Source organism: Manihot esculenta, chromosome 3, assembly GCF_001659605.2.
Source record: "Manihot esculenta cultivar AM560-2 chromosome 3, M.esculenta_v8, whole genome shotgun sequence".
Classification (NCBI taxonomy): domain Eukaryota; kingdom Viridiplantae; phylum Streptophyta; class Magnoliopsida; order Malpighiales; family Euphorbiaceae; genus Manihot; species Manihot esculenta.
Window position 1 is genome coordinate 1,769,875 of NC_035163.2, and position 14,940 is coordinate 1,784,814.

The following is a 14,940-nucleotide window of genomic DNA, read 5'->3' on the forward strand; positions in this document are numbered from 1 at the left end:
AGGCCATGGTTTGAAGGTCCTGGTTGGATAAGGTAGCGGTGGGAGCATTCCCCACCAAGCTTGGCGAGGGATTGAGAGGAATGGGTGTTTGGTTGTTTAGTGTTGTAGGGCTAGAAAAGGAGAACTGCTGCCCCTCTTAGGCAGAGCTCAGGTCGTTTGGGTTGTTAAGGTTGCTTTCATTGTGATTAGCCATCGTGGATCTCAGTGGGTTTTGTTAAAAGTGGAACTCCGGTGATGAAAAGATCTCCTTCGTTTCCCACAGACGGCGCCAATTGATGATCTGAGATCCAGAGAAAATGGGGTTTTACAATGGGTTCTGTAATACTGAAAAAACTTAGACCTAGAGGAGAGTATTTCTCCTTTTATATGTTTCCTTTTGTCTGCTAGTGACGTGCTAACAGAACGTATATCATTGGACCACCTGTCCCTGCTACGTTGATTCGGACGTACGAGGGAATCAAATCTCTGCCCCATGCGTAACGGCCTCTGATCCTCTTCACACACGTGTAGATGGGTCCACAAGGCAGATAAATGAGTCTTCCTTCTTCCTTCTGGTTCTGGGCTGGGCCGGGAGATAGGAGCAAAGCTGGGCCCAAAGGAGATCGGCCCGAGATGCCGTGAAGGCGAGGCCAGCCTGGTGGAGAAATTCAGAGGGGCCCGGTATCAAGGCTCGAAAGGGCCAGACCTGTTAGTGCAGAGGATGTGTGGGCTTCTGAGCGATAGGCCGCGATTGAGGGTTTAGCCCCTGACCGGGGTAGAGAAATCCAACGGTCATCAAAATCTACCAAAGATTATATATTTATTGGCCAAAGTATATATATCTGAATATATATAAAAATTTCCCTTGTTTGAAATTGATAATCTATCTTTATATTTTTTAGAAAAACCAATAAATAGATTTTATATAGTAGAGTTTGCTTCTTAAAAAATAATATTTGAACTAATTTATTGTTTTTTGAAAGTATAAACTATAGCTATTTTTTAAAAAAAATAAAAGGATTATTATGTAGTTTTTTAAAATTATTGGGACTGAATTATAATTTTTTAAAATTTTCTACACAGTAGTGATTGATTGATTCGGTATGTTTCTTTTACACAATAAATTTAAATTTTTATTTTTATAAATAAAAAAATATTTAATAAAATAATTTTTTATTAGACCAATCTGGTGGGTACAAACACTATTTAAATTTAGTTTAATAGGTTGACTAAAAAAAGGAAATGGGATCGAAATTAACATACTTTGTTAATCATAGTTAATTAGAGCATTAACTACAAGATAATTAATGAAAAAGAAAAAAAAAAAAGTAGATTTATTTTCATTAATTAAAATCAGTTAGAGAACAGAGCCTCACAAATCTCTGTGAAGACCTCCATGATAATCCTATGATGATTATAAGAGTTCAAGGAGAGGAAACACTGCAATAGCTGTTCAAGATCCTTAGCTGCAAACATCTGCTTTTCAACTATCATCTCCACCATTGATGCCCTGAAATCATTGTATGGATTACTAGAACTCTTCACCACTGCAAAACTTTCCTTCACTTTGCCATGCAAGGGGAAAATACCCATTTGAGATCTTTTAGAGGCAAACCTTCTCCGGCGAGAACTCAGCTTCTTGCGGCGAGAAAAGTGGCAATGAGATCCTGATGAATCTGAGGAGAGACTCCTTGAAGAGAAAAGTGTATCTGATTCTCCTTCTCCCTTGTCCTCGTCGCCATGGCTGCTCAACCAATAGCTGCCTTCAAAATATGCACTATCTTGCGAAGATGAGCTAAAAAGACTCATGTCCCTTCTATTGCTCTTGAAATCGGTGGTTTTGTTTTTCTTTTTCCTGTTTTTCACTGATCTCGAGCTCCTCTTTTTCTCTTTGAAGCTAAAATCTTTGTGGAATGGGGAAGAAGACGATGCAGGGGGACGAACATTTCCTTTAGTATTATAATTTGCCGACAAAAGAGGATATCGTCCCGAAATTTTTTGCCTGGGGAAGATAGAGTTGGTGATAGCTTTGGCTGTTGTTTCGGGGCATTTGGGTCTGCAAATGGAAGGATAAGGTAGAGGCTTTGGAGGCAGAGGCAAAGGCAAAGGCTGCATAACGTGGAAATGGAAGTAATCCTTGTGGCTTCGCGGGACAAAAACAGCTTTTTCGACGACGTCCGATGAGTTTCGGGTCCGACACGAGGCAAAGGAACCCCGAAACATACGAGAGATTCGCGACTTGAATCGGTTTTCCATCAGACAGAGAGAACGAGATAGGGAGAGAAAGAGTCGAGAGCTAGTCTGAGCTGCACGGGTTTTTGAAAGAGGTGGCGGAATTAGGGAGGGAATATAAATACAAAAATTAAAAAAACAAACAGCATTATTTTATTTTAAAAAAAATGATAAAATATTACATGTATTTAGATCAGGTTTATATGAACGGTAGAGTTAAAACATCATAGAATTCACGTAAAATTTCATAATTTTATACTATGTAGATCCGATTTAGAGAAGAATTTTTCATTACATGTAATGGCAGTGAAGTGGGAATGATAACATATAATTCTACAGCTAAGTTGAAAACGATATAGAGAGAGCTCAAAGTTTAAACGTTTGTGTTGTGCAGGGAAATGGAGTTTTCAGTCCTTGTTGCTAGAGGGAAACCATTAACCAGCATCGAGAATAAGCCTGTGAACGAAAAAGACATAAGTGCAAGAAGCAAGGAAATGGAAGGGTTGTTGGGCAGCATCAACATTTGTTGTTTAGTACCTCTCAGTCTTTACATGCATGTACATCAGACAAGTTCATTAATTAGTGTTCCATCATCAAACTATTTTGAGGTATCCCTCGAACCCAGTTTGTTTAAACTTGGGAACTTTATTTGACCTAATTTTCTGTATTAGCATATCTTGCAGCCATATATCCAGTTACTGTGTTTTCCTTTTCTTTTCTTTTCTTTCATTTTCTTGATAGGTTTTGGTTATTTTCTTGATTTGCAGTCACAGATGAATCATGTACCTGCCCAGTTGTTTAGTTCAATTGATCAAAGCTAATTCATATAAAGTTTTGATCTTGTGAATTTTTTTAAAAAAAGGATATATAATAATGGAGGAAAAAAGAGAGAGAGAGAGGGTTTTGAAAATGAGATTCAGAGACGAGGACAAAGTTAACATTGGTAACTTTTTCCCTTGTTTCTTTCTGTCAGATTTTAGTAACCTTTTTTCCATTTTCGAATCCATATAGATTTTATATAAACTTGTTAACATGTTTTTGTCTGGCATGCAAGATGTCTTACTCTAGATAAAAAGACAAATGAAGAGTTCTATGTCTTTGGCTGCACCAAGAAGTTAAATCTTAGGGAGTATTCTCATCTCTAGTTCCCAAATAAGCTTGGTTATATAAACTTATTAAGAAAAATAAATGTCTAGGCTTTATGGTCTTGATGGTTTTTAGGAGGAAAAGACACTAACCATGCTGAGTCAAATAGAGCTTCTTTTATGTGAAGAGCATCTCAGGTTTTGAAGAAGCTTCCAAGAAGACAAAAACACATGGAAGAAATCAGCTCTTACCCTTTAAATACGCAACCAAGAGCTAACAGACAGTTCTGGGTAAATTGAATTCAGCTTTTCTAAGTATGAGATTGGCTATGTGACAAAATTATAACTATTGCCTTTGAAATAGATTTTCTGTTACACTGTTCCTATCTGGTTATTATTTAAAATAATAAATAAAAAAAATACTCTGAAAATTTCAAACCCCATTTTCACTTTTCCCATTTGGATTCTAGTGTTTGACAATACTGGATTATGACTTTTGCCTAATTTTTTGCTTATTATTATAATTAATTTATCTTCCTCCTTTACAAAATTATCACTAAACAGCACTTAGCTTTGTTAGGTACAAGCATATTTTAGTTTAACTAAATAATTACATCAAAATTATTTATTAACTTACATTTTTTTATTTGTTTTTTCAATTTATCTTTTGATTCCATTCAAAAACAAGAATTGATTAATTTAATTTAATAAAAAAATTGAATTAAATAAAATAAATTGATAATTTATATTCAATTACGTTATTATATTTCTCTTAAAAACATATTAAATAATTTAAATTAAAAAATGAATTTCACCTAAAAAATATGCCGAGATATATTCTCACATTCTTTTATTAAATTACAAGTGAAAAGTTGGTAGACTCTGAAAAGGAACCAATGTCTCCCTTTTTTGGAGCTAATTCTTACTCTCATCTCTTCTTCCCCTAACACTTCTCTGCAAAATTTCTACATAGACATTTCCATCATAAAATTTTTAAAATGAAAGAGATTTTTCTATTAGCAAAATTAACAAATCAAACCACTGGAATTTACATGAAGATTTAAGAGTAGTGTAAAAAATCAAAAGAAAAAGCCCGTTACAAGAAAACTTATTCTACCTAAAAAGCATTTTGACGACCTTTGAGGTAATTTATTTCAAATATTTGTTGAAGTTTGCTTCTTGCTTTGAAGTCTCATAGAGTAAAATGTTGAATTAAAATATTCATTTGCATATATGCCAAATTTTAATCCCTATAGAAATACAGAAATAAGTCTTTCAAAGAAGAATTTAATATAGGGTATTGAAAAGTATAATAAAAATTCAGAACTGACAAAAACAGTTTGAACAAAATTTGTTTGGATGGGTAAGATGATAAAAAAATAATTGGTAATTTCTGTGTATTTTCTCTGTTAAAGTAAGTCTGTCTATATATAGATTACAAAATTTTATTAAGGTAATTCTTAAAGATTCTTTATCAATCAATTAGTATTAATTAACCTATAATTATGTAATCTCACTTTAATGCTCTCCAACTTATATAGATATTTATCATATTCAACTTGTTAAAAGGATATTTTATTCAAGACCCATTTAAAGTTTTCGTGAGTAGATCATCTAGTTGCTCTCCTTTCTTTATATAACTGGTGGAGATTAAATTTTCTTGAATATTTTCACAGATAAAATGACAATCAACTTCAATATCCTTAGTCCGTTCATGGTATATTGGATTGAAAGCAATGTGAAGAGCAGCCTGATCATCATACCAAAGTTTCATAGGTAACGCAATATCCATATCAATTTCTTTCAGTAGATGATTTATCCACAGAATCTCATAAGTGGATTAGGTTATGGCCTTGTATTCTAACTCGACACTAGATCTGGATACTATATTTTGCTTCTTACCTTTTTCAGGATACTAGGTTTCCTCCAACAAACACACAGTAGCCTATAGTCGATCTTCTATCACTTTTAGATCCCGCCCAATTAGCATAAAAAAAAAACATTCAAGTGCAGTATGCACATTATCATTGTAGAGTATACAAAGTCCACAGGTCCCCTTTAGATAACATAGAATTTGTTCTAGAGCAAGCCAATGTTTCACCGTAAATGCAGACATGAACTGGCTGATAATGCTTACTGCAAAAGCAATATTTGACCGAGTTATCACCATAAGGTAATTCACCTTTCCAACCAATCTTCTGTACTCTCTGAATCATCATAAGGGTCTCCGTCATCCTTTATGAGATATATATTGGGAATCATTAGTGTCCTACAGGGTTTAGCTCTCATCTTTCCAATTTCTGCAAATAAGTTAAGGATATACTTTTTTTAGAAAGGAAAATTCCTTTTTTTACTCCTCAAGACTTCGACTCCCAAGAAATACTTGAATTGACCCAAGTTTTTAGTATGAAAATTCGTATGCAAGTAGTTTTTGAGAGAAGAGATCCCTGCACTATCATTCCCAGTAATAATAATATCATCAACATATACAATAACAAAAATAATACCAGTATCTAAATTTCTATAAAAGACTGAATGGTCACACTTGCTTTTTTTCAACCCAAAGTCTTGAACAACTTCACTGAACTTGCCAAACCATGCACAAGGATTCTGCTTCAAATCATACAAAAATTGCTTCAAGCAGCAGACTTTCCCATTCTCCCTCTAAGCAACAAATCTTGGTGGTTGCTTCATATACACTTTCTCTTGGAAGTCACCATGTAAAAAAGCATTCTTGATATCTAATTGGTGTAAAGGTCAATGCTGAGATGCAGCTAGAGAGATGAACAAGCGAACCGAGTTTATTTTTACCACAGGAGAAAAAGTGTCAGAATAGTCAATGTTATAGGTTTGTGCATAACCTTTAGCGACTAGGTAGGCCTTAAGCCTCACTATATAACCATCTGGATTGACTTTGATGACAAAAACCTATTTATAACCCACAACCTTCTTACCAGAGACTAAATTAACTAGTTTCCAAGTATGATTTTCATTTAGAGTCTTGATCTCATCAAACATTGCATCACGCTATCCAAAATAGGCCATGGCCTCTTTAACTGTCTTAGGTAAGGAAATTGAATCTAGAGAAGCAATTAAGGAGGTAGAAGAAGGGGACATATGATCATAAGAAAGAAAGTTAGTAACAGAATAGGTAGACTTACACTGTCATTTACCTTTACGAAGACTAATAGGGAAGTCAAGGTCACTCGGAAGTAGATCCGATGGCGAAAAAGGTTCTGGTGCAGGAGATGTATCATCAGGTATTGGTCTCCGAGAGTAAACTTAAACAACTGACGGTTTAACAGGAGGTTGAGTACTAGGAGGAATGTTACCATCAAATTGTGCAACAAATGGCACACTCAAAGAGTTCACACCATCAGATATGATTCTATAGATGAGTCACTTATCGTCCTCTTTTTTGACCAGTAGAGGTTTGTACAATAGGATAAAAAAGAATTTGCTCGAAAAATGCTAATTGAGACAAGATATTTGTTGAGGTTTGGAAAGTAACACCGATACCCCTTCTGAAGACGGAAATATTCCAAAAAAACACACTTCAAATATTTAGAATCAAGTTTAGTCACATAAAGTCTAACATTCCGAGCATAGCAAGTGCTGTTAAAAAGTTATGGTTCCAAAGGAAATAATAGTTTTTTAAGAAAGAGGACATTATAAGGAGTATTACCGTTTAGTATTGGGGAGGTCATGTGATTAATGAGGAAGCATGCAGTAGAGACAACATCGGTCCAAAATTGCTTAGAAACTTACATTTAAAATAACAGAGCTCGAGCAATCTCAATGTGATGTCGATTCTTCCTTTCAACTACCCCATTTTGAGCGAGTGTATCAACACATGACAATTGGTAAAAAATACCATGTTAAGTCATATAAGTATGGAATGATTCTGACATATATTTTTTAATATTGTCGCTTTGCAAAATTTGCACAGAAACATTAAATTGAGTCTTGATTTCAGCACAAAAGGCAGAAAAATGAGAAAACACTTTTGAATGATGTTTCATAAAATAAATCCAAGTCATTCTGGAAAAATCACCCTATAAAAGTGATAAAATATCTAAATCCAATCTTAGACCCAACCAGATATGGGCCATAAACATCCGAATGAACTAATTCAAAAGCATATTCAGCCTGTTTATTAACTTTAGAACTTAAAGAGCTTTGATGATATTTTGCAAAATAACATTACTCAATTCCAGTAAAGGTACCTTATAAAATTGAGGGTATAACTTCTTCAAAACCAGTAAAGAATGATGTCCCAATCGACAGTGTGCTTCGAACGGAGACACGACACTGGTGTAGGTAACAGACTGAGGTACCAATACATCCAAAATATAGAGACCCCAAGATACATGTCATTTACCAATAATATGCTTCGTTACAAGATCCTAAATGAGACAATGATCAGAAAAAAATGAAACACAACAATTTAGGTCTTTGGTAAGTTTACTCTCAGAGATTAAATTAAAGACAAGATTAGGTAAACTTAACACAAATGATAAGGTAATAAAAGGAGTAGGTTTAACAGTTCCAAAATCCTTAATATTATAGATTGATTCATTAGCTATAGTAACAGAAGAATGTGCTTTATAAGATCGAAAGCTGAAAAGAATATGAGAATTACCTGTCATGTGATCCATGACACCAGAATCAATGATCCATTTGTGTGAGGAGGAAATAAGGTAAGTTTTACTTGACTTAGTATTAAGAGTAATTGGAATGGACTCTCTTAATAGATTCTGATACTGAGTACGTTCTTTAATATGGTAGGACATTTCAACCAATTCAAAAAATAACTTCACAAAACCCTTCTCCCAATAATTCAAGACACAAAACCAAGTCACAAAACAATGCACCTAAAGATTGAAAAGCCAAAAAAGAAAATAAGTTGCTGTTTGAACCTGCAGAGGCCAAAATCCACAACTTACAGAAGCCAAAATGCAAAAAAAATTAAAAAGATATTTTTCAGTTTAACATTTAAAGATGTCCTAAAGCTAAAATGATTAAACTGTTGATTGTTGAAATTAAAAAGATATTTTTTAATTTATATATATAAGAAAAAGGTATATACTTTTATTAAAGAAGCATATTGACATGTGAAGAATCAAGAGAGGTCTAAAATAAAATTCAGATTACGAGAGGTCTCTAAAAGAAAATTCAGTTTGCAACCGTTCAAATTTAGACTGTTGAAGTCAGATAAACATATTAAATTTGGATCATGCTTTGATAGCTAATACCTAAAAATAATTAAAATAATTAAAATAATTAAAGAGAGAAATACCTAAAAATGTGAGATTCAACGAAGCGGATAAACTAAAAACAGTGTAGTCGGGTCTAGAGCTCGTGTTGAGCAGGGCAAGGCCAAGCTGGTCGCTCACCTAGATTATACTTGGTCAAAGGGAGAAAGGCATGAAGAGAACAGCGCAAAATCAGTTAAACAAAGAAGGAATGCACAAAGAGGATGACGTGTCATTCATAGTTGCACTATGCTGATAGTGCACATTCCTGGCGACTGAGGTAAAATCCTAATAATTTTTTGGAATGATTACAATGGTGCCAATATAAATGGTTTGGAATGACATTGAATTTCCACCTTTTAAGAAAAAAAGTAAAAATTAAAATTACTATTTCGTTTACAGTTAATATCAAATGGAGGAATAACAAAAATAAATAAATAATAACCATAATATATATGAATTAATAAGTAAATAGATTAAAAATTAATTAATTATTATTGTTAAGATTATTATATAACCCAATTTAAATCTCAAAATGAGTTATTATTTTGCAAATACATCCCAAAAACTTAAGGTATTAAAATACATTTTTCTTTCAAGGAAGGACATGATCTCCAAATTGTAGAGCTACTAAAACTAAGTGACAAAATTAAGGCTCCTTAGTGTGAAAAATTAATATGCAAGTTAGCTTAAAAATAGAAAACTATATTATCTGTCAGCGTAAATCTTAGAGTTAAGGCTTCGATCGGAAAAAACTATAATGCAAGTTAATTTAGAAATACAAAATTATGTTATCTACTTAGCATCGACCTTAGAACTAAGATCTTAATATCAAAAAAATTACAACGCAAATTAGTTTAAGTGTATAAAACTATGTTGTTTAGTTAGAGCCATTCAGCTAAAACTAGCCAAAAAACAATAATGCAAGTTATATTAAGGGCACAAAATTGCGTTATCTAATTAGCGTCAATTTTAGAGTCAATACTAAAAAACTACAACATAAATTATTTTAAAGATACATCTATGTTGTTTAGTTAGCGCGACTTTAGGACTAAGGCTAAAACACCAAAAAACTATAATACAAGTTAGCTTAAGAGTATAAAACTATATTGCCTAGTTAATGTCAACCTCAGGGCTAAAGTTCTAGTACCAAAAGATTATATTGTAAGTTAGCGTTGTCTAGTTGGCATCGACCTCAAGGCTAAGGTCACAATGTATAAAACTATCCCAATGGTTAAAGTCCATCATAGAGTTCTTACTACTAGACTCCAACAACCATTACCAGGATTTCAACTTTTAGGTTATGTCACTCCAGACTCGAGCAATCTTAAAAAAGCAAAACAAAGAAAGAAGAATAAAAAAAGAAAAAGAGAAAAAAGAAAATATATATATATATATATATAGTTAACTAGTTCAAAGCAATATATAAAATTTCATGTTTGAAATAGCAAATATCATGCGGCTCAACTACTTCTAAAAAGCTCAATGTAAGAGTTTAAAATTAAATATAAGATCTAGATCATTTATAAGAGTTTAAAATAAAAAAATAAGATCTATAGATCTAAAAGAGTTTAATGTAGAACCTCAAAATAGAATGTAAGTTTACGAGTTTTAAAAAGTTTTATATAAGAGTTTAAAATTAAATGTAAGATCAATAGATCTAAAATAAAAGTAAGACCAACAAATTTAAAAGAGTTCACTAAAAAAGTAAAATTAAAAGTAAAACTTCTAAATAAGAGTGAGTAGTATTCGGTTCAAACTGAAAAAACCAACCGAATCAAATTAATTTGAAAATTCAGTTCGGTTTTTAATTCATTTCGGTTCGATTTAATTTTTAATTTTAAAAATTTCGATTAATTAAGTTCGGTTTGATTTTGATCAAAAAAATTGAAAAAATTAAATCGAACCGATTAATAATAGTGTATTATTTTAAATCAAACCGACCGAATAATCGCCAACTTCTAACTATAAGAATTCGAGAAGAAAGACCTCATATTAGATTGAAGACCAAAATCTGATAGGGCAAAATAAGGACCCAAACTAAAATATTGCATCGATTTTTTTATTTATAATTATATGTGTAATTATTATATTTTAAATATTTACAGTGAAATTTACGTAAAAACCACCATAATTAATTTGGACGTGCAACAATCCATATTATAAACCCTTGTCACAGTCATTCAAAAAGAGCCTCAATCTCTTCCAAGGTCTTGCCTTTAGTCTCGGGCATAAACACATAAAAGAACACTGTCCCAACTACCATTATTCCAGCAAGCACAAAAAACACTCCTCCAAACGTTATCTTCTCGGCAAAACTCAGAAACGTCATAGACAACACCCCACTCACCAACCGATTCACCGATATCGCCAACCCAGAGCCTTGAGCCCGTAACCTCAACGGAAAAATCTCCGATGAGTAGACCCATGTAATGGGTCCAAGCCCAATAGAAAAGAAAGAAACAAACCCACAGACAGCTACTATACATATCACAATAGCCCACACTGGCTTGCTGTTTGAGTGCTCAAGAAACTTAGATCCCAAGCCTAACACCACCAGCGAAACCGCCATCCCCGAGGAACCCAACAGCAAAAGAGGCCTTCTTCCGAATCGGTCCAGGTATAGAGCCGATACTAAAACAAAGAAAGTTTTAGCAAATCCCATGATCACATTGACGCCAAATAACAATTTCTTACTGTGGATTCCTGCAGCTCTGAACACTTCAGGGCAGTAGTAGATAACTGCATCATTCCCTGAAGCTTGCATGAAAAAATTGATCCCAATAGCTGCAATAAGCATCCGGCGAACAGCCGGAGATGGCCTTAACAGAAGTTCTTTCCAAACCCCTTGTCCATGCCATCTTGTAGTTGAAGAATCTCCGTGGCCTGAACCAAAAGAAGCTGCTTTTTTTATTTCAACGAGTCTAAACTCAGCTTCCTCTGCACTATCCGATACTTTGATTAACACACTCTTTGCCTCATCCAATCTACCTTTCATTACAAGCCACCGAGGTGATTCCGGCATTGCCATAACTCCACCGCCGATGACTAAAGATGGGATCGCGGCTATACCTAGCATTAGCCTCCAGTTAATGTGCTGTGGTAGACCTGACAAAGCGTAGTTGATGATATAACCTAGCAGAATTCCAAAAACAATGAAGACCTCAGGGAGAGAAGTAAGGAGTCCACGAGTCATAGCAGGAGAGACCTCGGCAGTGTATACCGGAGCGATCATGAGAGAGTAACCGACACCTATTCCGGCGATGATACGACCGGCCATGAGGAAAGGAAACGACGGTGCTAGACCCATGAGAAGTGCACCTATTAGAAAGGTGGCTGCAGCTAGAACTATAGTGTATCGTCTACCTAAATAGTCTGAAGTTTTCCCTGAAGCCAACGAGCCTATAAGCGAACATACATTCAGGATACCCACCAAAATCTCTACTTGGGTTGATTTGATTTTCAGATTTTCTCTAATGAAAATTACTGCACCACTCATCACACCAATATCTGTATACAACACCAAGACGATTTTCATTACTAAAACAACCAGAGCACATATTGAGATTCAACTACTTGATCAAATTCTCGTTGTGAGGTTTGATTAATATCAACTAGATGAGGCAAAAAGAAGAAGAAGATACAGAAGAAAACAGAGTTACCATAGCCTAACAAGATGGAGGTAGTGGAAGCCAAGAGAGCGCAAGCAAGAGCATACTTGTTGAGACGAGGCTTTCTGGGTTCAAGAACATTTTCTGGTCTACTGGGTTCTTGTGATTCAACCTCAGTGGCATCCATGTGATCCTGTAACAGAGAGAGATGATGTTTTTTTTTTTTTTGGCTTAATTTTGTTGGGAGAATAAAGGCTGAAAATGGGGATCAGGTGAAAGTGAGAGTGGAGAGAGTTCGCTTGCTGTTGGGTTGTTGAAGGAGAAATAAATTGCTAGAATCAAATTGGCTAGATAAGTAGATACCTGAATACCAGGTGAGAGCACACGTTTTACCTCTGGATAAAATCTCACACATTCATCGCTGTTACGTGACACTATAAAATTATAAAGGAAAATTTATTATTTTAATTCTTATATTATATTATGAAAAAAATTATTAATTAATTTTTTATTTTAAAAATTAATTTAAAATATTTTAAATTTTAAAAAATTTAAAATAAATTATATTTTAATTTATAAATTTTAACATAATTAATAGATTATTTTTTAAATTAAACACTTAAATTTTTATATAATTAATTTATTTAAATTAAACGTTATTTTATTCATAATTTTATTAATTAATTTATTAAAAAATAAATATTTAAAATATTTTTATAAATATTTAAATTATTTTTAATATATGTAAAAATTTTATATTGTATAAATTATATTTTTAATCTCTAAATTTTAAAGTAATTGACGAATCAATTTTTATATTTTTAAAACTAAAATTTTTAATTTTTTTAATATTTAATTTATCTAAAATTATAATTTTTTCGTTCATTATAGATATTAATTAAAAAATTAATTTTATTTAAAAATATAATTTTTTAAAATACTTTTTATAAAAATTTAAACACTTGAAAATAATTAAAATTATAAATATTTAAAAATTTTAATAAATAGAATTTAAAAAATAAAAAATATTAAAAATTAGTTAAATTTAATATTATAAATAAAAGTTAATGTAGATAAGTATTTTTTAAATAAAAAATAAAATATTTAAATTATAATAAATAAAACGGACAGATTATAAAAAGATTTAAAAGTAGGATTCTAAAAGTATTTCCTATAATTAAAGATATGATTCTGAAAATATAGAATCGATCTATTAATTATATTAAAACTCAATTATTTAAATATAGTTTATCTATTTAAAAAGAATAATAAAAAAGATATATATTTTTTTAAATGAGAATTAAGGATTGGAGAGTAAAATTTGAGACTTCTTAAATTTACTAATGCACTTACTATAATACTAAACTTATAAATAGGATGATAAAAAATATTTTTACATTTTTAATGGCAAAAATAAATAGAAATATTTTTAACTTGAATGAATGGATGGATTATAGAAAATTTTTAAATATGATAATTATATTAAAATTGATAAATTAAAGTGTAATTTATTCAAAAATTTATTGATTAATTTTTTCAGTAATTTTTATTTTTATTATTTAATTTTTATATTTTAAAAAAATTTATTAGTTAATTGTAATATTTTTAAAAAATTTATTAATTAATTTTTTCATATTAAAATTATTTTAATTTTTTTATAATACTGTTTAAAATTACCAAAATTATTAATTAATAAAATTTTAATATATTTTTAAAAATTAAAAAATTTACTAATAAATATAGAATAATATTTTTAAAAAAATTATAAAACCTACTCATAATGGCAACTAAAATTAACAAAATCGCTTTATACTTAAAAAAAAAAAGAGAAATTAACAAAATCGCTTTGTAAAATTAAGCAATGATGTTTAAAAATTCTTCATTAAATAAATATATATTATTTAAAACTGTTTAGCCTAATGTAATTGAATAATTAAAATCATTTCCATCATTTAATTAGTTCTTATTTATGTTTACATTCTCTCAATATCCTATTTAAAAAAATATTAAAATTATACATAATAATTTAATAATTATTTACTATCAAAATTTATTTTTTTTTCTAAATTTAAATATTTTAACTCATTACTTATAAAAATAATATTTAATTTAATTTTTTAAAATTTAACTAATCTAATCTATCATCTATAAAAATAATATTTATTTAATATTTAAAAACAATCTAAATAACCCTAAATAATTTGTAAATTTTAAAGGAGCTCGGCTGCTGTTTACCTCCTTGGCATGAAATTATCTTGTTAAGATTTGAGAATTCTGCGTCTGAAAACCAGTTACAGCCGATTGTAAAAATAAAAAGAAGCGAAATATTGTCGGAGACGAAAAAGTTGAATGAAAAAAAGCAAGGACATGCAGAGGAGAGATCACCGAAAAGTGCAAAAAGTACTGTTAGGTATATGGTGGTCTACACCTGATGTTGGCAAATCAATAGTTTTTTTTTGTTCTTCGGGATTTGGGATTTGTTTTTAGGGTCCCCACTCTGATCAAATTCATTTAAAATCTATTTTATTTTATTAAATATTTTTATTCCCATTTTACACTTTACTATAATTTTCCTTTCTAAAGAAAATGTCATTATAATTCTAGGGAAAAAAAATTAAGTGTCAAAAGAATAATCAAGTAGTTATTTCTTCGTAAGTTTTCTCTTCTATTGACATAATTAAAAAAGATAAATACCGCTAATAGCTATAAACTCAATTAGATCTTCGATGGCATGAATAACATTTAAAAATCTTCTTTAGAGAAAATCGGATTAACTCC

The 14,940-nt window shown here is 31.3% G+C and overlaps 2 protein-coding genes across 2 annotated transcripts; both read right to left on the reverse strand.

Annotated features, from left to right (window-relative positions):
- Window positions 1–1,288: 1,288 nt before the first annotated feature.
- Window positions 1,289–2,458, reverse strand: LOC110610308 (transcription repressor OFP8). Its single transcript, XM_021750168.2, has one exon. It carries the CDS (start codon window positions 2,233–2,235, stop codon window positions 1,333–1,335), a length of 903 nt encoding a protein of 300 aa, XP_021605860.1. The 5' UTR covers window positions 2,236–2,458; the 3' UTR covers window positions 1,289–1,332.
- Window positions 2,459–10,597: 8,139 nt separating this feature from the next.
- LOC110611206 (polyol transporter 5) lies at window positions 10,598–12,536 on the reverse strand. The gene is made up of 2 exons (XM_021751381.2): window positions 12,214–12,536; window positions 10,598–12,061 (listed from the first exon to the last, which is right to left on the reverse strand). The coding sequence occupies exons 1-2, from the start codon at window positions 12,347–12,349 to the stop codon at window positions 10,731–10,733; spliced, it is 1,467 nt and encodes a 488-aa protein (XP_021607073.1). The 5' UTR covers window positions 12,350–12,536; the 3' UTR covers window positions 10,598–10,730.
- Between the last annotated feature and the right edge of the window lie 2,404 nt (window positions 12,537–14,940).

Coding starts and splice junctions, on each gene's coding strand:
- LOC110610308 (XM_021750168.2), bottom strand. CDS start 2,235: ATGGAAAACCGATTCAAGTCGCGAATCTCTCGTATGTTTCGGGGTTCC.
- LOC110611206 (XM_021751381.2), bottom strand. CDS start 12,349: ATGGATGCCACTGAGGTTGAATCACAAGAACCCAGTAGACCAGAAAAT. Junction 12,062..12,213: donor CTCCATCTTGTTAGGCTATG/GTAACTCTGTTT, acceptor TGTTGTATACAG/ATATTGGTGTGATGAGTGGT.